Consider the following 26,398-nt stretch of genomic DNA (forward strand, 5'->3'; position numbering starts at 1 on the left):
TCATGATTTAGGACCAATATATACTTTCACATAAGGTTTCGATCTGATTTAATCTGATTTAGTTTGTCATCCTATAATGGGTTGGCGTTATGTTCTACGAGCTTCTCAAAATAGCTTCAAGCAGAAAAAGCTTAGTGGATGAAGCAACTTTCCCAAGTCAGAGCCACAGTATGTACCAGTCAAAGGGGGGATCGAACCACACACCTTCTGGTTACAACAGTATTTTGGAGCTTCTGTATAAAGCCGTGCGTAATGCCCATCGTGTTGTCTTCTTAAGCTCCTCCTCCTTCCCTCCTCCGCGCGCGGCTGGCTGACAGCGCCGAACCCGCTCCGCGCTCGTGTCTCCACCTTTTATGTAAATCCCATCGCCGGCGAGTGAGAGCCGAGGCGGAGACTGCGCTCGGTGAATGAGGGGAGTAGCCCAGCGAGCCCCGTCCGTCCGTCCCCTGCGCTCACAAGGAGGCGTGGGTCCTGCCGCTGCCTGTGTTGTGCATCTATTCGCGGTGGAGAGAAGGAGCGAAGAGTCAGGCTTACCTTCGGATGTGAACGTGCAATTATGTCACTGGCGCCCGAATAATCCCAACTCGTGCGATAAGCGGACACAGTGAAGGAATAAGCTATGGGCGGCCAGATAACAAGGAATTCCTTTTACGGTAAGGGTTTATGTGGATGTTTTCTCCGTGCGCGCAGGTGTGTGGCCAGAATAAACGCGGTATTTGCCGTGCATGTTGTTCAATTCACCCCATTAATTGCAGAACACATGGGGGAAATGTTGCTATTGTGCCAGTATGCCTACTAGAGCGTATTATTTGCTCACAGTTACGTCATTTACGTCATTATAATAAAGGCGAGCGTCTGGGTCTCGCGGCTCTTATGATAACCGTGATGTCACCGCGTCCATGCGCCCCGGACCGTCCTGGACTTATTTCCTGGATTTATTCGTTTACACTACAAATATGAGGTTTTAGTCGATACGTGTATCCTAGTTTAATCCTCAAGGTGCGAAGCTATGGGGTTTCCCCTGGATATGGGCTGAGCTGTGGTATCCCCCATCACCTAATAAGCAAGCAGCACACTCCAGCTGTGTACAACCACGTCAATGTATGGATTTTATTGAATTTGCCCCTGGCTACAGTGATGGCGAATGGCCTTTCTTTGTGCTTCTTTTGTCTTGCCAAAAAAGGGCCTGCAATATACTTTTTAATGAGTGATAAGCTGACTGTGACCCTATTTTGCCCATAACATTGTTTGGTTTATGGTTAAGCTATGTTGATGAGCTTACTGAGACTATTTTGTGTTTGTACAGCACTGACAGGCAGCTCTTCAGTTTAATATTGATAAACAAAAACATAACCAATACTTGGAAACACAGTTGTAGCCTATGGGACTCCATTTCATTTAAATGGTTGATGATGAAATAGATGCTGAACACAGACTTCCCACTTTTAGGTAAGTGTGAAGAGGAAACACATGTTTTTCTTGAATTGTGATGAAGAATCCTGAACAATCCTAAATCTCCAGGTAAACTGCAAGTCTCATTGACAAGTGTCTTTGAAGCAAACGTGGATTTCTGTCATGTTTGGTGCATGAAAGAAAACGAAGAAAGAAAAACAGTTGGAATACCCCTGCTGTATGATATAATGCATTGAAAGTGACTGTACTACCGTGGCATTATTAGACATGGTGTCTAATCCATGTCCCTGCCTTCTGCCTGGACCACCTGATCATTCTAATTAAAGCCTCAACATTAATCCAATTAGTGAAAGAGGGACAGGCTAAGACAGCAGCAGAGTCGCTGTTTGTGTGAAATCAAGGTTAAGCCCCTTACACTCTTACTGCGCCGCGCTGTTTATCTATGTTGCCATGGGGCCGTCATTCTTTATAACAGCGTGACAGTGGCTTGTATAAATGGTCACGATTACATTAGGATATAAGGATATTACAGTATACAGTATGTCAGTAATAAGCCATCTATCCGGAGCTCCAATTTGTGTCATTGGAATCGTGAGTCATTGTCAATTTGAAAGCATTTAGAGTAGACGCTATATTGTGTTAGATCTGTTTACCAGTAGTGATCCAGCTGCTAAACAAAGTTGCACAGCTCTTGGTTCGGTTGATGGCCCTGCAGCACTGATAGGATGATGGAGAGGACGGCGCTTGAGAGGCAATGTACATTTGCCTGACTCAAACAAATGGCATTTCCTTGTTTAGAAAGAATATCGGATACAGCAGTAGTCTAGCTTTAATTTCTTATCGACTGTACAATCAAATTTCCACACATGCATTACATAGACCTGATATAATTCGTTTATAATGTACACGAGTGTAACTAATTTCTCCGACGGGCAGGAAATAAACTTGGATGCGGGCCTTTTCCTCGCAGTGAGGATTTGATTGAGCTCGTAAACACTGAGTAATGAGGAGGGTTCCCCGGGACACGGTAGGCCAAGTCGGGCCACTGCCAAGTTTATTGTAACATGGGCCTGTTCTGGTTTAAATCTGTAATTGTTCATTATGGGATGTTTGTGTTGTGGTAGGAGCCAGATGGCCGTGGCAGATGAGGCATCAAACCTTGCACTGTTCTGTTGTAAATGTGTTCCGGGCTCTGAGGCGGTTGTGCAGACAGCAGGGCGGCCATAAGACTTCAGTATTAGCCTAAAAATTGTCGGGCAGGTTGCTCTGTCTTTGGATTGGTGATAGCTTGTAATAATGTCAAGTTCATACAGTATGTAAACATTTCAGTTTATAAGCACTTTTTCAGGGTGTAAAGTGCATCTTTACTATCATGGTAAAGCTCTTGCTTTTACTTTTCATTGTACTTGAAAAAAATACAATATAGAGCACTCATATTTTGAACCTTTTTTGTGATTACTTTGGCAATCCATGTATGTTTAGACAAACACATGTATACATTTATTAAAAGCAAGTTTTTAAGGGTTGAAGCAAAAAGGATTGGGTGGCTCAGAGTTTGCTATTGTACCAGAAAAGTGAGATCTTTTAGGAAAGAAAGAAGTCATTCTTGTCAACTGATGGAACTTGGAATATTTTGGTTATTGACAACTATCTTTTCTTTCCCATTTTGTGAACATGCATTCACGTCGAGTCCATGACAAAGTGGCCCATAATAAATGCATAGTGACAGAAGACCATGTGGTTTCAGCTTGAATTCAAAGTCTTCTGTTACATAAAGCTGTAGGCTGTTTGTCCAAATGGCAAAAAAGGGAAGTGTTAAATTTAATTTTGAGGCGCTGTGGTTGCTATGGCAACTCACGGTCATTGACAGAAAACCATTGTGCTCCTCTCAAACCAGGAGGATGTTTGACAAAGCAGGCGCTCAACATGCAATAGTTTAGACTTTAACATTGTTGTTTTAGTTTTGTTTTTGTTCTTCTGTTGCAATTTTGATCATGCAGCAAGGATCTTTTGTTTGTTTGTTTTCCAGATTGTAGAATAAGAGGAGCCACAGTAATGCCATTGTTGTATTGATTTTGTGAATTTGAGAAAGATCCATTTTTCCATCCAAGATTTCATTATTTCAGTGAGTCCCGTATCCTGCTGTAAATACAATATCACTATAGCAATAGGCATTTAGCCAATCTCCGTCTCAACTAAACATCAAATTATTGTGATGTCGTCTGAAAGCCAGTAAGCTTCTCTAATACTGCAAGCATTCGGAGAACTAGCTGCTGTCCCGAGACGTGAAGCTTAAGTGTGTGCGTAGAGGCAGTTGCATAATTAAGTCTGCAGTGGTGTGTGGGAGTCTCCACTTGTGCATCTCTGATTGTCTGAAAGTGGGACAGAGTCTGGGACTTTGCACTGAAACGCACTTGTCTGGTTTATTTCTAGGCTCTACCAGGCAAAGCAAAGTTATAAGTTAATATTCACGTCACAAGTGTACTAGATAGCAATTAAGGCTGCATTGTCGCAATCTTAGATGACGCAGTTTCTATATTACAAGAAGCCACAAAGTATCCCTGAGATCGACACGGATGTTGCTCACACAGTCTGAAAGAAAAATGCAAAACAAACTCAGCTTTAGCTTTCGGAATTGATAAACCGATAAAAAATGTTCCTTCAAATTCTCCGAAAGATTAAATTTACTGTCATGAGATGCGCCCCGGGTTAGCGGATGTTAAATGGATGACGGAGCAGCCACTGCCCATTGCCACGTGCAGCGAGAAGTGATGGGGTTGGTATTGTTCATTTTTCTGGAGTGTTGGGCCTTGGAGACAGAGCGTTAATCAGGACTCGACAGCTGCCCGAGGTGACAGAAACACATGTCACAAGTGCAGATGAAATGTGTTAGAAGCTGCTGTTCCGTAGGTGCGCCGTATAAACGAGTATAGCAGCACAATCAAACACTGACAGAGTGATATAATGTAATAATATCAACTATGCCACAGAAGTTATGAAAAAACTGTGGCTATGTAGGTGTGTGAGTTATGTAAAGAAGCATAGGTCCCTGTCAAGACGTTGAATATGTCCATACAGTACACTTGCACAGACTTGGATCAGCCAAGACTTGACCCCTGAGGTTAGTATTTTAAAATGTTATTCTGGCTTTTGAAAGGTCAAAGGCCCCAAAATGGCGCCTAAAATGGTGGTATAAGTAAGGTGTGCGAAACCCATACAGAATGCTATAATTGACTCATTACAATGCCGCCCAAGAAGTGACTTCCTGTTTGATCCAGGACGCCAAAATAAAAGCACACAGCTCGTCTCATTGATTAGTTCAGCAGGTACTTTAAACATTAAACAACATTACAAGAATATAATTAAATACACACATGTGAAGTGTTTTGTCTGTTAATAGTAAGGCAGAAAGAAAGTTGAAATAATGAACTGCTGAACTAATGAATAAGATGGTGCTTTTATTTTTGGTGTGCTGGATTGATACAGGAAGTCACTTCTTGGGCGGCGTTGTTATTATTTGAAGCTATGCACAGAGTCAATTATTATTAAAACAAAAATGAATTATCATGTCTTAACTGTGGGTTCTGACATTTTTAAAATCTGCTTTGATTCATTTGAGTTTACATTGGTGCAGATGGATACTTTAAATATACTTGTATTCCTAAAATTCTACTTGGATTACATTTTCATAGGACATTGCTGTTTGGGCATTGTACTGTTGTGACATTTTTGTATAATTTATAGCATTGAGCTAAAAAGTTAAATGAAAAAACATGATTTATATAATATATTTGGTCGACAACTACTTCCTAGTCAACCTAAACATCAATTAAATATTTTTTTTTCTTTAACAAACCCGTACAAAGGGATCGCCTCAACCCCACGTGCCTCTATCTTTCAATCAGACGTCCTGTTAATGTGTTCCTGTGTCCGTCCACCCCCCGACTGTTCTGTCACCATCCCTCACCTTCAAGACAAGTCCCAGTAATGACTTCCAGCGACAACACGCAGCATCTTGACCACTCCTTGTCAATATGTCGCCTCGTTCACCCCCCCAACATCCCCCCCCCCTCCGTCAATCCGCCCCCACTTGATTACATACATTGTCCTCAGCTGCAACCAAGGACCTTGCCGTATTATTACTTATTGATCGCAGTCCGCTAATGCTGGGTTCCATACAGAGCATTGGGAAGACAATAACGCGGTTAGCTGTAGTGGGTGATGTAATCGGACTTCATCATCATCGAGGTTCTCATTTTACAGTGCGAGCTGGGAGCTTTGTGAATTATTGATAGCGAGGTGTCTCTACAGTAAGTTAAGCGCGCCAGAAGCAGCACAAGTATATCGAAGGTTAGCTTGATAGGGGGATTTTTGCAACCCAAGCGTTTTTAGGTAGGTTAATGTCAACATGACTAACTGCGCGCAGCAATAATTGAATACAAATCATGGACAAGAGTAAGGAATCTACTACTGACTGTCACGGATATAAGTCATGGCCCTGTAAATCTTGTTGTAATTTTGCTAGACGCCACTTTCCTGGAGGCTGCTTTGGGATGGGGTTCACTGTTGTAATGGCCAAGCTTTTTTACTTTATTATTCCTGTCACGAAATTTGTCGTCTGCATTGGAGCCATTCTTCAATGCCGCTGGGGAAACCTGTGATCAGGGCAGCGATCAGGGACCCAGCTCCAGATCTTTGGCTATACCTAGCTGGAGTATTAGCCTTTTGTGCCAGAGTCAGAGCAAGTTAAAATGTCTCGGTACCATGGCCTACGTTTCCTTTTATTCAGTTATTTGTCTATGTACATAATTGTGTATATTTACTGTAATCCTATAGGCAACAACTCAGACCTCTTCCCTATAAATAGCACACCGTTGCCTCTACAGTTACCTGGTCACCCGATGCCACATTGCCATGACAGCGCTCAAACAGAGCCCCAGCTAATATGTCATGTATCGTAGCAGCAGAGCCAGACCCTTTCATTTACCAACAACACAAAGACTCACTGTCCCCATACGCTTTTATTTGAGAAGCTTGGCATTAGGGTGGGGGGGTAATTTAACTCTACCGGTATAATATTCCCTATAAAGTTGATGCGTACCTGTCTGGTCTTTGTGCGTGCCCGTGGAAGAGCGCGGTAGCTTCCGACTTCACCCCCGTTTGGAGCTATAGGAATACATTGGGAGAGGCCAAATGCTAACAACATCTTTGGTCATTGTGCGTGACTGAGGGCACGCACAAGTACCAGACAGGTACGCATCAACTCGTCTAAGCTCAGACAAGAACATATCTCAGTATGTAAAAATGGTGGCCTGTTCTTTTAATGAATTCACCATTGCGTCCTGGAGGTTTTCCCAAAGCACATCCAGCTGGTCTCGTGCGCATCCGATTGGCGTGAGCTTCTAGTTTCCTATCGGTCTTGCTTTATGACAGATCCCGAACACAAACGCTCGGTCAAAACCCCGCTTTTTACCCCAGAAAACAAATAAATTCACGTCCGTGTCAAAGCGAAAGTGAAAGCACCGACAGCGTCAAAGTAGCACTATTCGCTTCCTGCTGTCCCTACAAAATAAAAGTCATCACTGTTGCACAGCTGGGAGAGCTTTATTGTGAAAGAGTCAGACTGAGGAATATCACTACAACAGCAGCAGTTTCAGGCCTTTTACAGAGAATACAGCACCAAACTCACACATGGCCAAGGGAATATTTTATCTATATCATGCTATTTTAGCCATTCCAAAGTTAAGTATAGGCATTTATATGATATATTGTACCTCTACCACTATGGAGCACTCATTTTTGTGATAAATATAAGTGTTTTCTGGAGGTATTTTTCGAACCCGGAAGACACAACGCTTTGATTGGGTTAACTTCGCCCCCTCTCTCTGCACATACAACTTTACCATAATATAAATAAACAGCAATAAGTGAAGTTACTTCACGATGCAGTTATACGGAGTTGTCATCTGCAACACAGCTTCATAAATGGCTAACACACATGCTAATATGCTAACACACAAGGCTTCTTCTTGAAAAAGGTTGAATAAACTCCCGTCCTCGTAGCCAAACGCGCTTCTTTTTCTCCGTCCGTGACATGATCGTTAGGTAAGAATAAAGAACAGGTGTGTCCAGTTATAACGAGCTCCATCTTCACAGCTGCAGCGCAAACATGACTGATCTGTTCAGACGCTCAGGGGTGCGTTTGTTTTGTTCTCAGCTGACCTGGAAGCACCTCGGGCACATCCACATTTCATTTTTATTTTTATTTTTTCCTTTTTTTTTCTCTTTGTTTCTCTCTTACGACAGAAATAATGATAAAGCTGTTTTACAAATTAAAATCAGGCTGTAAGACATTGCATTACAGACGCCGAGCACTTCCGTTCCGCTGTGACGTCCCAACTGAACAGGTCAGTCGTTCACCAGGAGATGGCGGAGCAGCTGCTCAGAGAGCAGGATTCAGGACAATTACTGAGAGCTGCATGAATGAAGCCACAAACCACTCTGGGGGTGTTTTTGATAAGGAAATAGCATAACAACATGGCTAAAAGCTCTAAAAAGTCGATTTTGCATGATATAGGACCTTTAAATTAACTTTAGCAACATCACAGCAAAAGGCGTTGATGCTTTTATCATATATGTGGAAATGATTATCTTAAAGTGTGCGTTTTAATAAACAATAGTCTGGGTGTTTTCAGTGCTGACAGAAATGATAGTTGTTTATTGTGTAGGTGATGATACAGCTTTGATGTTGTGTGTTCTGTAAAACTTAAATTCAATGAGATGTCTGTTCTAATGTCTGTCCTTATTAGCAAATGCAACTTAAAAATGTATGTGAGCACTGAGTTTGGGGGATGCCATACTTTGTCGTGTACTGATTTTTATTTGTCAGTGAATCAATATCGGCCATTCCTACTTTTTATACAAGGCTCCATTGAATTAAATTAGATTATTGTCATATCGTGATACAAGTTTAGGTCCATATCGCCCAACCCTGCTTAGCATAAACAGCAAAAGTTATGGTCACTCTCCCCTATGTGTGATCCAGGCTCCGCCCCTTGACTTGAATGATCCCATATCCACTTTTTGGGTGACTAAATGCGGGAAAAAAACCACTGGAGCACTGTCCTGAAAAAAAGCTTCTGCCAATCCCGCAGCTTGAGAACCCCTTCAGGCCAGTCCATAAATCCATCGGGTTGTTTTTCCCACGCATCTCGGCGCTAGATGATAATGCATGTAATTAATCATCTCTAATATTGGATGATTCATTTCGCAGAGGCTGAAACATGAGGCAGAGGCGCCATTTTGTCATGAGTGAGTGGGATTGAATATTTCATCGGGACGCTGCTATGTAAACATCATTAAAGTGCTGTTTGTCAGTGCCCTGCAGGCCTGTTGGCGGCAATGTAAATGGCACTGTCAACGTGTTTAGGGAGAAAAATCACACAACCAAACTTTGTCGTTTCATGCAAATAACCTTTATGAAAGATAAAGTGCATGCTTTTGTGTTTGCCGCTTCAGTAGTGATTATACTTGCTCTGACAGGGCTGAATTATGTTTGCCTGAGAGCAATTATGTACATAAAAATTGATGTTAAGGATATTCAATTCTTTTTTTTACTAAAGAGAGAAATTGTCATGATATAGTCAAATAGCGATGCACAGTCACTTTGCATGAATGTATTGGATCATACTTTGCTCAGTCAACATATTATGTCTGACCTTGAGGCAGAATAGCGGAATTTTGCTGCTATTCTGAACCTGCTACCTCTATTATTAGTCCATATTATAGAGGCAACCATATTAGTGTTATATCATTATTAGGAAATATATACAGGGGATTATTAAGTTTCATTTGCACATGTTTTAGCTGAATTTCAGATTAGTCCGTCACAAACCCACTCTGATCCTGTCCATGGCCAAACTCTCTTCCCCGCGTTGATTGAACATGTTTGCCGGCACATATCTTTGCATAGTTTTGGCGTGTTGGATAGCTGCATTTTACATCGTCTTAAAAAACTTGGGAGTATTTTCTAGAGACTCTGCACCGCTGTTGACCTCCCAAAGAATTTATTTGGCGACGAAGGGCCAGTGGCGCCTGAAACGTTGCCGTGTGATGCCAAATCAATTCATTGGGAGCCCAACAGCGGTGCAGAGTCTCTTATCCTTTCATGAAACGTCCTCAAACTCATCAAACTCTTGCACGCTACAAAACTCATCACAGATGTGCGTGTCTATCCAACCTACTAGTATTTCCTAGAGACACACACATTATTTGGAGTTATTCTACAGAAAATGCAAAGGTGTCTAGTTGTAAAAGCGTGGGTAAAACATGACCTTTACGTGCAATATGAGTGGAATTCAAACTCCCAATCTTGTTTGGACAACTACTTCAAAACCAGCTTGATATTGATATTTCCAAAGCTCAAGCAACAGGGACTAATTCAGTCAAATTGTGAGCCACTTTACTGTGGTTGTAAAACACAAGTGGTTCTATAGTACCATGCTCTGTTCAATGTAAACATCAGCACATGCTCCTTAATGGCCTCACGGCAGATGCAGCGTGTGCTCACCATAGCTTTCCACTGCCGTCTCTCAGGACGGACTATAATAAGCTGGACTTTTCATGGCAACAGGCTGAGGGAGTGGGCTGGTATGTGGGCTGCCTTACCTGTGCTTTACAAGCATTGATAAGCTGTTTGTGGGCAAATGCTTTCGACCTCTCATGTTACACCACTGAGCTAAAGTTAAACCTGAAGCAAGTTGCTTACGGGGGATGTCTGGCCATGTTGCAATCTATATGTAAATTTACCAAACATAAAAATAAGTTAAGAGGAGGTAAAGCTCTGCTGAGGCAGGATTTTGATGTGATACTGGCTTTGAATGTGCCATTATAGCCTTTATAAACAGGCTCTGAGATAGGCAGATTATACTGTACCTTTCTTTCACATTTTAATCACCTAGATCTCTGCATAGTCTGCATAGTGTAGTGGCTTGTTTCCTTCTGAGGCTGTGTAGAATAAGAAATACAGTAAGTGCATGGATAGGTGAGGGGAAAAAACAGCACAAGAAGAAGATACATTTTGGTATTTTAATGTAAGATCTCGCAAATGTAATGAAGTATAAAAGTGGGGAAGATAACCTCGAGTACTATTTTACAGCCTTATAAGTTTGAACTTTTTGAAAATAACACACATTTCACACACATTAAACGGAGAAGTAATAAACTGATTCATTGATTAGCCAAGGAAAATATTTTTTTGCAGCAATAGCTTGGTTGGTTCGTGGTTAAACATGAACAATTATGTGCATTTTTAGAGTGACTTTTGTAAACACATACTAAGACCATCTAAAGTAAACATAAAACGTGTGAGAAATGCCTTTTTGAACCAGGAAGTGACAAGAGCTGTTAACAAAGAGCAAATATGGGCCATTCTTGCTGATAAAAAGGCTGTTTGCTCGGTAAACCACTTAGCATATTGGTTTGAGAGTAATGACATGGAGAGTACACACAAACCTGTTTGCAGCAAACGCTGTGAACCAAACGGATGGAGGATTAGCTTCACGGACAGGCTCCGCTGCATACAATACTGAAGGTTATGTTTAGACTTTAAATCCATTTGCAAGGAGATCAGTGTGTTGGTTGGTCTCGTGTATATTTTTCTAAGTGCACACCACCAAAGGTCCATAGTGGTTAAAAGCTTTCTGCATGATTCTACATGAAAGGTTTTGTCACTAAAAATAACCTTGATCACACACTCTTTTCAAAGTTCAAAGTTTGCATTATTGTCATTCTGCAAAACTGGTACACACAGCAGATTGAAAATACCGAAGCAAAACGTAAAGATGTGTCCGTGAGGGGCGGGGGAGAAGGGAGCGAATGCAGGGATGGGAGCGAGTTCAGTTTTCCCGACAGATGAAGCTGTTCTTCAGTCTGCTTCAGTCTCCTCCCTGAAGGACGTTTTATGAGTACACCTGCTTTGATGATGGAACAATGTGGAATGACTCAACATTTTCCATAGCATCTGTCATTCACGTTCTGCCCGTAAACGTTCACACTTGAGGTGCACGCTGATGACATCATTATAAAGTGACTGATTTTTGAGGTTACGGGAATTTCAGCAAACTTTAAGGGAAAACCGTCGCGGGCGCTTGCTTCTTGTTCGGATGTTTGTTCATAAAAGGACATCGCTGACCTGTGAGTAAATGGCTCCAGTGGGGCTGTTAAAACGGCTGCCTTCAGACAACACCTGCAGAGGTCCGTCTACAAAACATGACTTTGTATGAGGCAGATGTGGAGCAGGGCATGGATGAAGAGACTCTGGGATTTGGGAATTAGAGGTCCTAGAGAATGCCCCGGGCTTAACATCACTCGGGTCGGTCATGCCAACACAACACATGAATGTAATACATGTGTGAGCTCCCAGTTGGTCTTTTTATAGTTGTAAATTGATGTTTTGTGGTTCTTACTCACTGTGTAGTAATAGCAACCACATTGATCATGACTTATAAACTCATTTTTTGGAAACAGCTTTGAAGATGATGTCGCTGTTGCGGTTAATAAAGAACAGGTGGCTGAGTTATCAGAAAGTTGGTGCCTCAATACTGTGAACGATTTCCCCCCTTTTGGATGAGCCCTGGTTTTCCCTATCATTCAAAAAAACATATACAATAGATTCCACTCTGCAGCCAGGAGATTCTTAAATTTCACTGGGACTTTCCTGTAAAACTAAAGTCGAGTAGAATATACATTTTAGCTCAATGGAATATTATTCCAACATCCTGGTAAAGTTTTCAATCCGAGAACCAGGCTGTTTAAATGCACACGCCATAATGAGCGAAAGCGATCGATAACACGCGTGTTTGAAAACGTGTCAAAAAAAAATGAAAATTGACTTGAAACAAATATATTTAGGCATTTGCCTCTTCCCATAATGTTAGTGCCAAAGGAGAGAGGAGAGGAGGAGAGGAGTTAATCAGAAAGGGGAGTGTTTCATAAAACACTAATTATCTCAGAATCTGGAAAAAAAAATCAGTGATTTTGATCAAAATTAGCCTCTGGTTAGCTTAGATTTCTCAGGAACTGAGGCACAAGAATTAAACAGTTTTCACCTACGGAGAGCTTAGAGTCTCGTCTTTCAAATGAGCCATAGCACGTGTCCATGGCTATAACATAGAATACGCTGTGGTGCTACAAATATCATGAAAAATGGTCTGGATTGTTGGCACTCAACAGCTAAATCCCCAAAACAGCGTGGCACTCAATGTGTTAAAGGAACAGGCCACCGTTTTTTACATACTGAGATATGTTCTTACCTTAGCTTAGACGAGTTGATGCGTAACTGTCTGGTCTTTGTGCATGCGCTCAGTCACGCAAATGTTTTTAGCATTTAGCCTCTCACAATACAGGCGTAGCTCCAAACTGGGGTGAAGTTAGAAGCTACAAAGCTGTTCCACGTTTTCCCTATTTAAATACAGTTACGTGAAAAGTTACACGATTCAACTAATAGTTACAAAAAATTAAACATGTCGATTTTCTAAGGGCACTATATTGTTGGCGGAATAATAACTTAGGAGCACTACGACGTCCGCGCAGTAAAGTTGAAGTGCTCCTAATATTATTACGCCTTACAATATAGTCTATATAGTATAGTATTATCCAAATTATCCAAAAAGGAAACACCTAAATATTATGCATAATATAGGACTTTATTGTCCAAACACTTACAGTGGGGAAAAAAGTATTTGGCCAAAATCCAATACAATGTCTATGTGAAACTGACCAAATACTTTTTTTCCCCACTGTATCTCTGAAATATTAGAAGGTGCTATGTGGAACCACACACTTGTCTGTCGAGTGCATTGGCAAGCTGTTATCACACAAGTCAAGATGGTCCCATGAGGCAATGCTGGAGACAGCTGCACAGCAACACAGTGTCTTCAGGATGCAAAATAAAGCTGTACACTTCAGCATATACAATGTTCCTAATTCAGTCTGTATTTGCAGGCTATAAAACACTGAACTGTACAAGAAAAAACTTGACAAAGTGCTCATGAAGTCAATAACAAATTTGTTTGGGGGCAAGGTGCTCTTTGGTGTTTAGGGAACTCAAAAGACTCCCACATCATAATTCTCTATTTACATTTAAAAAGCCTTTATTGTGCTGGGCTGATGAATCTTAAAATCTTTAAAACATATTGCTGGTTTCTTCCACGCAAATCGGCTCCAAACAAGCCTTTGTCAAGAAGTGAACTGTGCAACTTTAAAATCAATAGACAAGAAACAACACAACAGCAGAGCAGGCGACACCACTGAAAAGCTTTTTCAAAATGCACTGTACATTTGAATGGTGCCTGCACTGCATCCTGCCGAACACCTTTTCGAGTGACAGCGCAGGATTTTAGAGGCAGTTGTGTTGAATAGGTCGGAGCTCATTCTACACATTAGGACATGGCTGAAACTCCGTATAGTCCCTTTAAATTTTACATTTTGTCGTATGCTGTTTGTACCAAGGGTTAGAGATTCACCATGATATACATTTTCTCTGACTTTGTTCTCTCACGTAATTAAAACAAACCCCTCCGCGATACGTTCTCAGATAGCATGATTTATTTCGCTGGCAGTGCATAGTAGTCTGGACCTGTAGATACGAAGGGGGGGGGGGGGGGGGGGGGGGGTTGCTTAGGAACATAATTCACACTTTGCTGTTTGCCTCTAAAGCAGCTGCGCCTCTTCAGAGCAAAGCTAATGCATTCAGCTCAATCTGCCCCGCGCCATTCAAGCGCCGCTCTCCTGTGGATCAAGCTCAAAAACAAAAGCCTACAGCACTGCTTTTAGACTTTAGAGGCCGTGTAGTCATCAGCACACACACACACACGTAGACTTCCAGGCTGAAAAACCGTAAGCCCCGTTAAGATAAACAGTAGCACAATAGCCCAGTGAGGACACAAAGCACTTCAACGGCAGTGCGCTCTTATCAGGTCCCCACAAGACACCTGCTACAGCCGCACACAAAGCGTTCATCTGACAAACTCGGAATAGTCATTAAGCCGTAAAGTCAACCAAAGCAAAGTCGTATTGGGGTGTTTTATTAAAACAGAGGTGACTGCAATGAGGCGACTAACCTTGTACCCGTCTAATACCATGGCTAATGATACACATTTACAACACAAATTAACTCCAAGGGGGCATTTTAGTTTGATCCACATGTAAAATAAATGAATAAATGGCAACAGAGGTAATTATTTTAGAAAGTAAAAGTTTAAACATGAAGGTGAAGAGCTTTACTTTTAAAGCGCCTTTCACAGGCATCGTCCGAAAGCACTTTACATGAGACAAGAGTACAGTGAACGAAGAATTGGCCCTTTTGTACAGTATGGTTGTTCGTGAGGAAGCAGTTAGGATAATTGTCTTAAGTTCTAAGCATAGACTGTAAATTACGAGTGGACCGAGGGCGCATGGATTCCCCATACCATTTAGAAGGTCTAGTAGTTCATGTTAAAAACATTGGCTGGGTTTCTGGAGCCAACTCCATTATTTTGAATAGGGTGAAACTAAAAAGTTCAAATAGTTACTGTTGTGCATGTTAAGATAAACACGTGGAGGTAAGAATGACAAGCCTGTGTTCAAGAAAGGCTTAATGAGGAGAAAAAATGTTGTAATGGAAATGGAGTAATTTCCCTTTTGTTTTAGGATAAAGTTGATTTACAGTATGGTTCTCCAGTGCAGCTTTACCCAAATCTAAAAGCTTCTGGACTGGAGCTCACAGCCTATAGGTCAGTGCAACAACTCAAACTGATCTAAGCTGATATTCTCCCTTGCGTTGTTATCACTTTTGAGTTTTTTCATAGATTTTTTTTAGTCATTTTTTTATTGCACTTTTGTGGCTTTTTTGTTGAGTTTTCATCACATTTTTGTCACCTTTTCTTCACCTTTTCATTACTTTTTTTGTCACTTTTTTGTTCCATTTTTGTCACTTTTTTGTTCCATTTTTGTCACTTGTTTTGTTCAATTTTTGTAATTTTTTTGTTTCATTTTTGTCACTTTTTTGTTCCATTTTTGTAATTTTTTGTTCCATTTTAGTCACTTTTTTGTTCAATTTTTGTCACTTTTTTTGTGTGCATTTTTTAATGCTTTTTATTTATTTATTTTTTTCACTTTGTCAACGTTTTCGGTTAGCTTGGTTAACTATGTTCCGGGGAAAGATGTGTCTAGCCCACTGTGAAATTCAAGTCATTTTTACTGGTACAAATTTATGACATCCACGGTGTTGATTTGTGGTTCACTTCAGTTGACCATGAAATAATAAAATGTGGCCACGCGTTTATTTTGGCACGTTTCAGAGCTGTGAGAGAAGTGGATCAACTGGGCACAAGTGACTGAAGTTTCTCAATCTCTCTCTGTCGACAATTACTGCTACGACAATCGCCCATCTGGATTTAAAGTGCCTTAAAATTCAAATTCTTGGCATTGAGTAAGACATAAATAACTCTATAATAGCACTCCACAGTTGGATGCCGAAACACAGCCTCTGGAAATCGTTGTGGATCGGTGATATATTGAAATCGCTAAAGCCAACTTTCCCATCACTGCCTCGCTGCTTCTGAATGCTAATTTAGTCATTTCAGTCTGGCAGTTTGCTCTCTCTCTCTCTCTCCGGGACATCTGTGGAAATGTTTGGGTTCATGTTGTTTCAAGTTGCAGTCTGAGGCAAATGCAGTCAACGAAATCATCGAGTCTTCTCCCCGTAAGGCATGCTTCACGCGTCACAAAGCCACCTCAGTGCTTACTTTCACTTGGAATTACATGAAAGAGGGATTAGCCACATGACGAAGGTATTCCAAGTTATGTTCTGCGCTTCCAGTATCTGACTAAACCTGTTTTTTATTGTGAAATCCTCTGAACAACGATCTTGATCCACGGTCGTGAGTGGGAAGCAAAGTTCACGTCGGTCTATGCAAATTTTATGTAAAAGCCGCCTGGTGGGTTTTCTAATAATCTTCTAGAGAGCTCATTGAGTAAATCTGCATCAGCCTATAGGCACGCTGTAATGAAATGCGGACCAATTTTCATAACGTGTTTTCCCCTTACAAAATTATTCATCATTGCTTGAAACGGCCAATTTAACTGCAAAGGTAGAGTCCCACATTCAGATGGTTTCTCGATCATTTCACTGAAACCTAACCCTTCTTTCACTAAAATACCCTGTTGGTCATTTGAACAATATTATTGAAGACCTTATAATGCAACAGAAACTAACTCTAAAACTTAAAAAGGACAGTTAAGCTCTGTTCGAAAAGTACTTAATCTTAAGACATCCCACAAATCCAAATCCCACATGGGCAGCACGGCAGTCCTCGTGCATCAAAGCTAGAAGAACCGGGTTCGATTACCAACTGGACGGGGCCTTTCATTGTGGAGTTTGCATGTTCTCCCCGTGGCTGCGTAGGTTTTCTCCCCTACCACTAAAAACATGTACAATAGGCCAGCATGAATGAGAGCGTGTTTGAGAGTGCGCATAGGGGACGACGGATGGAAATACAAGCCCAAAGCTACAATCCAGTGTGGCTTGTTCATTAACATGCGCTGTCCCTATCAAATAAACCAACAAATAAATTAATACAATGAGACACAACTTGCATTGGGTAAAAGATATGCAAATAGATGTACTGATGATGAATATTGGGCCCAAAAATGTATTGTTTATCAGTCATTTATTGAACAATAAGTCGACATTGTAATTATCATAACTATTTGTGAGCATGTACCGAATTTTCCATCTGAAGAAGCGCAAATGACTCTGCTTTTTCACTTTTGCACATGAGCAAACGCTTGGTAAATGACCCCCCTTTCTGTTTTAAGTTTAAAGGTGGTTCCACAGATTGTTTTACTTTCACTTTGATGTGGGATTTTCTGTTTTATCTAGTTGACCGTTATGTGACCCGAGATACCACGCCAGGACATGTGATTTCTGAGATCTAATGACATAAACACATTTTATGCTGAATTGGGGGAGAGAAGTGTTTTTCTTACTTTATGTTTCTCTGGTTGCTGACTGCTTCCCTTGAACTCTTATTTTGGGAGAATTGTCAATTTTTTGGTGACTCAGCAAAGTTGTTTCCAGTTTGCGAGTGCGTCGGATCTACGCTAAGCTCACTGGGGTTCACGCTGTCTGTCTCACAAGTGAAAGTGTTGCCTGTGCATGTTATATTTGTATTAATGTGTCAAGTGGTGGGAAATTAGGACTATTGGACAGTACAGTTCAAAATGTTGCTGTTTTATCTTTTTAAGTGGGTGATGAAGACTTTTGAATGGTTATAAGTTTGCAAAATGGCGTCCATCTCAGAAAATAACCGTGTGACTGAATCCCAAGAGTTAGATGTGCATATACAGTAATGGGTATTGCTAGCAGATGCCATTTTCCTGGTTAAACTTTCTACAATTTAATTTTGCTCATTTGTGCCGTACATCTGCTGCTTGCATTTGAGACTCACCCCCTGTCTTCACTTTGTCTTCGTTTCAGATTCCCTGGGTGGCCCGTTCCCCTCCACGTCCCACCGATGCCACCACCACAAGACCAAGCGCTGCCTGCCCATGCACTGCGGCGGAGTGGGGGGGCCCTTCCCCATCAGCCCCCTGCTTTTCCACCCCAGCGCCAAGGGGTCCCAAATCGTCATGGACCTGTCCCAAAAGACGGCGAAGAGGCAGGCGAGCTTCTGCAACGCCATCACTTTCACCAACAGACCGATCGCGCTGTACGAGCAAGTCCGCCTCAAGGTACTAATCCCCGCGCCTGGCAATGCAGTCTGTCTGAGAGTCTGGGAGCTTTTAATGTGTCAAAACGATCACGGTCGTCCATCATGGAGCTAAACAGTGTGGAAAGATATAATGGAGACTAATGCAAGAAGAGCCAAATAGAAAGCAGACTTGTTGGGTTTGAAAATGATTTATGATCATTGCAAAAACAATTTACAATATACAATATAATGAGACTTGGAGTGATGTAGGCAAACTTTGTGTTGCCGTGAGATAATTCACTCTGTGCATAACTTCAAATCATAACAACGCCGCCCAAGAAGTGACTTCCTGTTTCGATCCAGCACACCGAAATAAAAGCTACATCTTATTCATTAGTTCAGCAGTTCATTACTTCAACCTTCTTTCTGCCTTAGTATTAACAGACAAAACACTTAAAATGGGCGTATTTAATTAGATTCTTGTAAACTAATCTGACGAGCTGTGTGCTTTTATTTTAGCGTGCTGGATTGAAACAGGAAGTCACTTCTTGGGCGGCGCTGTTATGATTTGAAGTTATGCCCAAAGTCAATTACATGTCACATTCCAAGACGTGGGGATGGTAAAATCGTGAGCCTGCACTCGTCTCCACTGCGCGACAGAGAATCGGAGCTACGGCCAGTTTTGTCGTAGGGAAAGTAAAACGTGGTCCCATTCATGCCTGGCTTCTGTTGCTCGACTCTGGCGCCGTGCACTGATGTTGTATTTTGTTGACGGGACGCCTGACAGAGATCATCGCTGCCGCAAGAGGAGGCTCACTCTGCGACTAGCGTTCCAAAATATCTGACACTGCCTGACGTCACAGCTCGTCTTTGCTCATATGACGGTTCTATTTTAAATCTTTGTCCCTGTCTCATTGTGTTTCCCCACAATGAGTGATTGTTTGTCACAGATGGCTAAAATCGTGCAGCGTTCACCTGGCTTAAGAGGTGATTTTGCGCTTCCGGAGCTGTGCATTAATCACCAAAAAAAATCTAATTTTTGTTTCCCAAGTTTGCCAATGAGAAATAGTTTTGATGAGTTCCTGGTTGCCACAACTGCATTGCTAGTTTTCATGTGACATTCTTGGCATTATGGGTGACCAATAGTCTTCGCAAGTTCCGGTTCTGCTGGAGCGTTTTCGCTCGCTCTGCTGGCTTCTTCTGCTAAGAGAGGAATACAATTCTGTAGCTGATATTTTACAATGCAGACTTCGACTGTTCCGACTCCCTACATTTGGGGCTCGTACCTCCCGCCTCCCCTCCTGCCTTCAGCGGACACTTTTAGCCATGCACTGCCCAGCTGTACGGTCTCCCGCCCGGCTCGGAGCCTCAAAGGCTGGGCCGGATAACTAACCGTTGCCCCAGGGGTGCTAGCTCCTTAGCAGCGCATAGATCCGGTGAAAACGTATTAGTTTTTTATCGCTCCCCCCGCCCATCGGGTGGAATTTTGGGAGAGCAGAACGCCCGAATTCTGTGTTGTCTATTGGGCGTTTACTCAAGTTAAACAGAAGTCCCGGCTTTGCTTTAACATATTATCACAAAGAACAGAGTCAGAAATGCGACAAGTAAATGTGCCAGATGTGTCAGTTTGTAAGTTACAGCGCCCTGAAATGACTTTAAATCCACAAGCTGCCGCAGCTAGTGCCTGTCAATAAGTCACCCACAGCTTTTATGTGAAAAACAAAACATAGAAACCAAAAAAAACAAAGAACAAAGGGTACTGCAATGGATCACAGGTCACACACAATTTATAGTTCCATTTCTTTTGATTATAATAAACAGCGTAGTGTCTCTCTCTGTTTACTGGCATTGATCATAGTTTGTAATTAAGGCGCTGTTGGTTTACAGATCACTAAGAAGCAGTGTTGCTGGAGTGGAGCCCTCCGCCTGGGCTTCACCTCCAAAGACCCGTCCAGGATAAACCCAGACAACCTGCCCAAGTACGCCTGTCCCGACCTCGTGGCCCAGAGCGGCTTCTGGGCCAAGGCGCTGCCCGAGGAGTTCGCCAACGAGGGGAATGTCATCGCCTTCTGGGTCGACAAGAAGGGCCGCGTTTTCTACAGGATCAACGAGTCCAGCCCCATGTTGTTCTTCAGCGGAGTCAGGACGTCCGAGCCGCTGTGGGCGCTTATTGATGTTTACGGCCTAACCAGAGGGGTGCAGCTACTCGGTAAGAGTTTTCTGTTATCCTGTTCACTTTGGTCATTTCTTTTTCTGTTTTTATCCTGGGTTTTCTTGTGTCAAAGAGTGAACGCAAACAGTTCTCCACATTTTCGTTATCGAACCTGCGATGACATGTATTCATCACGCCGTAATGATTTGTTAGCAGACCCTTAGCTGAAGCTTTGTAACTTGCCATTCCCACAAAATCCTGACCAGTCCAGTTTCTCACCCTAGTTGTTAGCGTCTTTTCTTTACATAGAAATGATCACTGCTGAGGCTCCCAAAGTAATGTTTATAAGCCTCAATTAGACCATTCCATGACCTAGACAAAATGAATGAGGGACAATGAGTAGTTTATTGAATCAATAATCTGGTAAACCGTAATTTCCTGAATAAAGTAAATGCATCTGTGAGTGAGAATGTCTCGCCTCGACGATTACAGTGAAGAGGAGGTGAATGTGAAGCTGATGTTTCTGCTGCTGCCAAAGAGCTGGAACAGAGGAAGGTATCAGTGTGAAGCTGAAATAGCAGGACGGTGTAGGGGAGGTATTTGTGAATTGCTTGAGAGAAGATACTGTATGTAGCACGCCGTGATTGGCCAACAGTAAGCAAAATGACAGGATCTACTGACGAACTGCTCTGGATTCGGCTCACCAAAAAGTCATTGGTCTTAGTTCTTGTAGAGGTCCCAAATGGAGGTTTCTTGCTCTATTTCTTGCATTGTCTGCAGCTGCAACTATGCGTAAGCTTTGGAAAGTACCTTATCAGAGCTAGATAAACAGTCAATCCCCAAGAGCCTTTCTAAAGACAACATTTACATTTTACCAAGAGGCAATTTACATCCACAATCCACCCCTCAAGAACTACATTTGCTTTCATTTTAAACAACATGTACAAGCCTTCAGAGCTGTTGCTTTCAATTTCACACCTTTGCAAGGTACCTTTGCATTTTACTGCCTTCACTTTTGGTTTGACAAATCAGGTTGCTTTTTGCCTCTATATTTACAGTAAACATGCCCGTGTCATAAACTGACGGCTTCCATGAACAAAGACTATATGTGACCGACATGTGCCCCTTGTGTTTACGCGAAAGCAGCCGATCGGGGACAAGAAGCTGTAGAGAATTATCAAGGTATGCTAGGTAGCTTAGCACGCATACCATCAAGGGGTCGCATGGCTGAGCTGTTTGATGTGAGAGAATGTATACACATATTTTTGTGTCCCTAGAGCTTCGGCGCTGTCATCCCCTCCGCTGCAGTAAAAATAGGCTGGGCTCACATGTCCTGGAGATAGCACATTTGATTGTGGCTGCATGCTGTTGATTGACACTGGTATCTCGGGGCGGGTGTGGGAGGACGTGTAAAAGTCTAAGGGGAGACAGAGGGTTTGTCTGCCTCCTATAGCGATAGCTTTGGGGTTGGATGAAAAGTGTCATATACTGCAAGAAGGTTCGGTCCCTTTGTCAAAAAAAGAAACAACCAGGCCGTCTTTCAAAATATTGCAATGTAAGCAGCAGGTTTTATTTCTGTCATCCAAGATGTTTTGAGATTTTTTGTAGTGAGAGTCCAGATGACTACTTTTTGAAGCTTTTTTTTTCTTTTTCATTTAATATTCCCCGGATGTCTGGGACCGCCAATCTGTGCTGGGTTTAAGTTTCTATGTATTTATGTCAGTCAGTCACGACCATTTCTCACAAAGCTCCATTCCCTTCCTGGCTTTGTGTGCGATGTTTTTCCACATAGGCTACTTTATGTTCAAATTAATCTTTCAAACACAATGTGCTTCTGGTATTGTGTCTTTAATCTCCTAATCCTCACCTGAACCAAGCGCATTTTCTCCAGCTTGGCTTTACCCAAATCTAAAAGCTTCTCGATAAAAAAGCATCCAAAATAGTGACGAAGACAAGGATGAAAACATAACAGAAACGTGACGAAAGAGTGACGAAAACCCAACAAATTAGAGACGAAAGAGCGACAAAAAGGTGCCAGAAAAGGAACAATAATACAACAAAAAGGTGAGAGGTTAAAGCTATTGTGTTATAGTCCAAGCACTGTTTCTTACTTCCTCTATATCAAGTAGAGGGGAATTCACAATCAAAGCCTGATATCCAGTGGTGGTGGTGGTGGCCTGTAGCTGAACCCACTGCCTCTAGGTTTCCCCCTTTAATATGTCTTTTTGAGGCGCTCTTGACCTATAGCGGAGCACCCCGGGCTCTGTTTCAGTCAGACCGGGCTTCCCCCCCATCAGAGCCCGACTTCGCTCACCTCCACTGTCCTGTATTGGGGCTCCTGTTCCCCTGTGTGGCCCCCGCATGCATAGACCTGTTCGTATAGGGGTGGAACGGTACCAAAGTTCACTCAGAAATACATCATGTAGCTCAGACATGGCCTTTTGTGACGCTCAATGGCCAATTGTGTCAGCGCAGTGCATCACGTTTCTGTGCGCAGTGCACCATGAAACTCCCCAGGGCCTGTGCAGCTGAGGTCTAACCCCGAGTTTGTTCTCTATATGCTGTTTGAGCCGCTATAGTTTCTATTGAAATGCCAAGAAGGTGCATAGAGGGTTGTTATTGTGTTATAGCTGATGCATAAACCAATGGTCACATATGGATAGATTCTAAAAAATAACATTGCTTTCCCAAAGACTAAATCCCTATATCATTGCTATTCCCTACACTATTTGTATCATAGCTTGTTAGCTTGTTTGATTCACACACAGTTTAGACATAATTAAGTCAATTTTGGATATATTTTAGACCCTGTTATGCCCAGTTTAGTTCTAATTTGGTCTTGGTACTTGAAAGGTTAAATATGCCCAGTGCTCGGTGTAAAAGTTTGAGAACAATTTAGTGCCTGTAGCCCAAAGACACTCAGCCCTTGTCCCCATGCACTAATCAAATTGCGGAAGCCACATGACAGCAAATAAAACTGATATATCAACGTTTTTCAATAACTGTCTGTGTTTATACATCCTGGCAGAGGTGTCGTTTGTTTTTTGTTTTTTATGCATGTAATAAAGGTTATTGCGCATTTTTTTCCCCTTTGTTTACTTTTTGTGCTTTAGACTGTAATGTCTTATTGCATACTTATTTGAAAACCTCCAGCTTCGAGAGATTTTATCGTTTGTCTCTTCGAAGCTCTTTGATCAAATCCGACCTAATAAAGAGCCACTTTCACGCTGGGATTATGGATGCTATCAAAATGTAAATTACCCATAGCTGTCTGTTTATTCAACATCCAAGTTGGTAGGTTAAATATGGATAATTCTGCTGCCGTTGCCGTATGCATCATGGCGCCTTTAGTCTCTTCCCGTTGGTATATTTGGAGTCAAACGCGGAACTCATCGTGACTAACAGGACGAGTGGAGGCCTGGTCATGTGACCTCGTGCACCGGTTGTTATTGATGTACTTAGCGGCTGAACCACCTGCTCTTAAAGCCCACAGATAATGAATTCATTATTATATACAAAACAAACCAGGGTAACAACAGTGAATCCGCTCAAAAAGTGGGTTTGACTTTAGACGTTTTGCAGACGCCGTCACTGCATGGCAACAGCATAGCAACAGAGACTAAGTGTCAACGCTAATCACATGTGAAAAATGGGGCAACTAAGGTTCACAATGACTTTGGGACTTAATGGATGCATTACATTATTGTTTTGCCCTATTGCTTTGGAGTCTGTGTGGTTATTTATGGGGGGCTGAGTCAGAGCGTCCTTCATCTCCCCCTTTTGTAAAACAGAAACTGAAAGTACACCTGAGGTAACACACGGTTCTCCGCCTGGCTTTGTTTAAAGTAAATCCCCTCCAAAAAGAGGGAGCAACGGCTTATGTTATTGCATTCAACGATGAGAACTTATTGTTTGTTTCAACAGGCAGTTTGGAGCGTTACAGGATGTGATGAGAATGGAACTAACACCTGTCCATACACTCACGTCTATAGTATTACAATTGCATTAACAGCGTTCCCCTGCAGTGTACTTGTAGTTTCTAGTCCACAAACATTCTTAAGCCAAAAAAGACACTCGGTTTTAGCCCCCTGATAAAATCACTTCCTTCGGGTTATAGTTGTAAGTGGCTCCGTTAGTGATTTATCGATTTGATTAGCATTTACGATCAGTGGCTAGAAGTACAACATGTGAATCAGTACAAAAAACTGACGTCATCTCAGAAATAACAACAACAATAGTGTTCCCAAGTAGGCGAATCTGCGGCTTTTGTCATAAACGAACAGACTATATCTGCCCAAAGGCGTGCTGGGTAATCAAAAATAAAGAGTTGGGGCATTTCCCGGTGGGCCGTGGTGCTTTTGGGCCATCAGAGTGAAATAATTAACTAATAACAGACTCACAGTTGTGCTATTCCAGGCCTAAAGGCTTTGACTGGGCTGAGAGCGGGCTGACAGAGAAGTTACTGTAGGAGTGAAGAAGGGAAGGGAAAAAGACAGGTGAAAGGCATTAGCGTCCAATGTAGAAAAAGTGGACAAATAATATAAATTTGTATCTACATAGCTTGGTGCTGACTGTGGAGATGCATCAGGCTCAGACTGCAGCGGCCCATGTGTAAAGAGAAATTGTTTAAGTTGTATTTGAACCTTCAATCTTTGGCTTACGAAGCCAGCGCCCAGGCCGAAATGAGATCCCAGCACGTTCCTGTATCTGTCCTATTTTTTAAGTTGTAAGCAATTTATATCAAACAGTAAGTCAGGAAGAAAGAGAAAAGGCAGATTTGGTCTTCCTGGTTATATAACAAACTGTTCCACATTGTGCTATTTGCTTATATTACAATTGTACTGCGTTAGATGCGTCCAAGAGTGTTCTCATAGCGTACATTGCGTTGACATTTTTCCACACATTATTGCCAGCGATCGCTCCCATGTGTTCGGCCTCTGTATCACTGTGTAGCCTGAAGGCTGTTCTGAGGTCAGTGCAGACGTAGCCAGCGCTGGATGTCCCGAAGTGACATTTCCAGTGTCTTTGATGAGGGAAGATGGAAACCGGAGCTGCATCATGTGATAATGGCCGCCTAAAGGAATAACGTGGGGAAGCGTCATCATGTGTGACAGGATCATGAGGGGTGGTTTGACACCTCAGAGTGATTAGGCCCGTCCCACACAGAGACTGATATATCCACTGTATGTCATTTGAATGTGTCTCTAGGATGTCAGAGAAGCTGCTTGTGCGGACATGCCATTCCCATATTCCCGGAAACGACATATTGCTCATAAGTAGCTGGTAGTTTGACGTAGGCACACACACAGACTCCTCCCTGCAACAATGAGTAATCTGGAGCACGTCATTCAGTTTCTACTATGGTTTGGGGTGAACAGATGTGGAGTAAACCAATCAGACAAGCAAAGCACATGGCAAAACTATTCAATTACGTTCAATGTAAATAAACACATTTAAAAAGAATTGGTGCAGAAATGAATATACTTATGGCAGCCGTTTACTTTTGTATAAGGGTTCTATGTCAATGAGCTACAGCAGTGTTTCCCAACCAAGGGTTTGACTCCTCTACCATGGGGCGTTTGGATTTATTTCAGATTAAAAAGGAAGATTAAACAGACTACTATTAGAGAATGATTTTAAAAGGAAAGGCTGTTTAAATGACGCGTTACAGCCAAAATTAATTTTAGCTATATTTTGAACTCACAACATTGTCTTAATTAATAATAATAATAATAATACATTTGTAACAATTTATTTTACACTACCCTTGATACATTGTACTTGCCAAATTTAGTACAATGTAATCTGCTTTGTAGCAATGTGTAATAACTTGTATTAGTATTAGAGTTAGATACACAATGGAATAATGTGTATTAGTACTTTGTTTGTTTGTTTGTTTACTTTATTGTCCCCGTAGGGAACTTGTCCTCTGCATTTAACCCATCCTTCGATGCCGCTGGGGTAACCCGTAAGGAGCAGTGGTCGACGGCAGTGCCGTGCCCGGGGACCCATCTCCATGATGTGGAGCCAGGCTGATGGTCAGAATCACCTGGCTGGAGGATTCACCTATTGCACATGTTTTTAGGGGAAACCGGAGTAC

At 42.1% G+C, this 26,398-nt stretch overlaps 1 protein-coding gene across 1 annotated transcript in view; it reads left to right on the plus strand.

Annotated features, from left to right (window-relative positions):
* Positions 1-334: 334 nt before the first annotated feature.
* Positions 335-26,398, plus strand: part of neurl1aa (neuralized E3 ubiquitin protein ligase 1Aa) — a 59,397-nt gene continuing 33,333 nt past the window's right edge. The window contains exons 1-3 of the mRNA XM_079553399.1: positions 335-653; positions 17,933-18,186; positions 20,034-20,355. Coding sequence (XP_079409525.1) covers positions 620-653; positions 17,933-18,186; positions 20,034-20,355 — 610 coding nt within the window. The 5' untranslated portion in view covers positions 335-619. The remainder of the gene's footprint in view (positions 654-17,932; positions 18,187-20,033; positions 20,356-26,398) is intronic.

This window comes from Gobius niger, assembly GCF_951799975.1.
Source record: "Gobius niger genome assembly, chromosome: 3".
Classification (NCBI taxonomy): domain Eukaryota; kingdom Metazoa; phylum Chordata; class Actinopteri; order Gobiiformes; family Gobiidae; genus Gobius; species Gobius niger.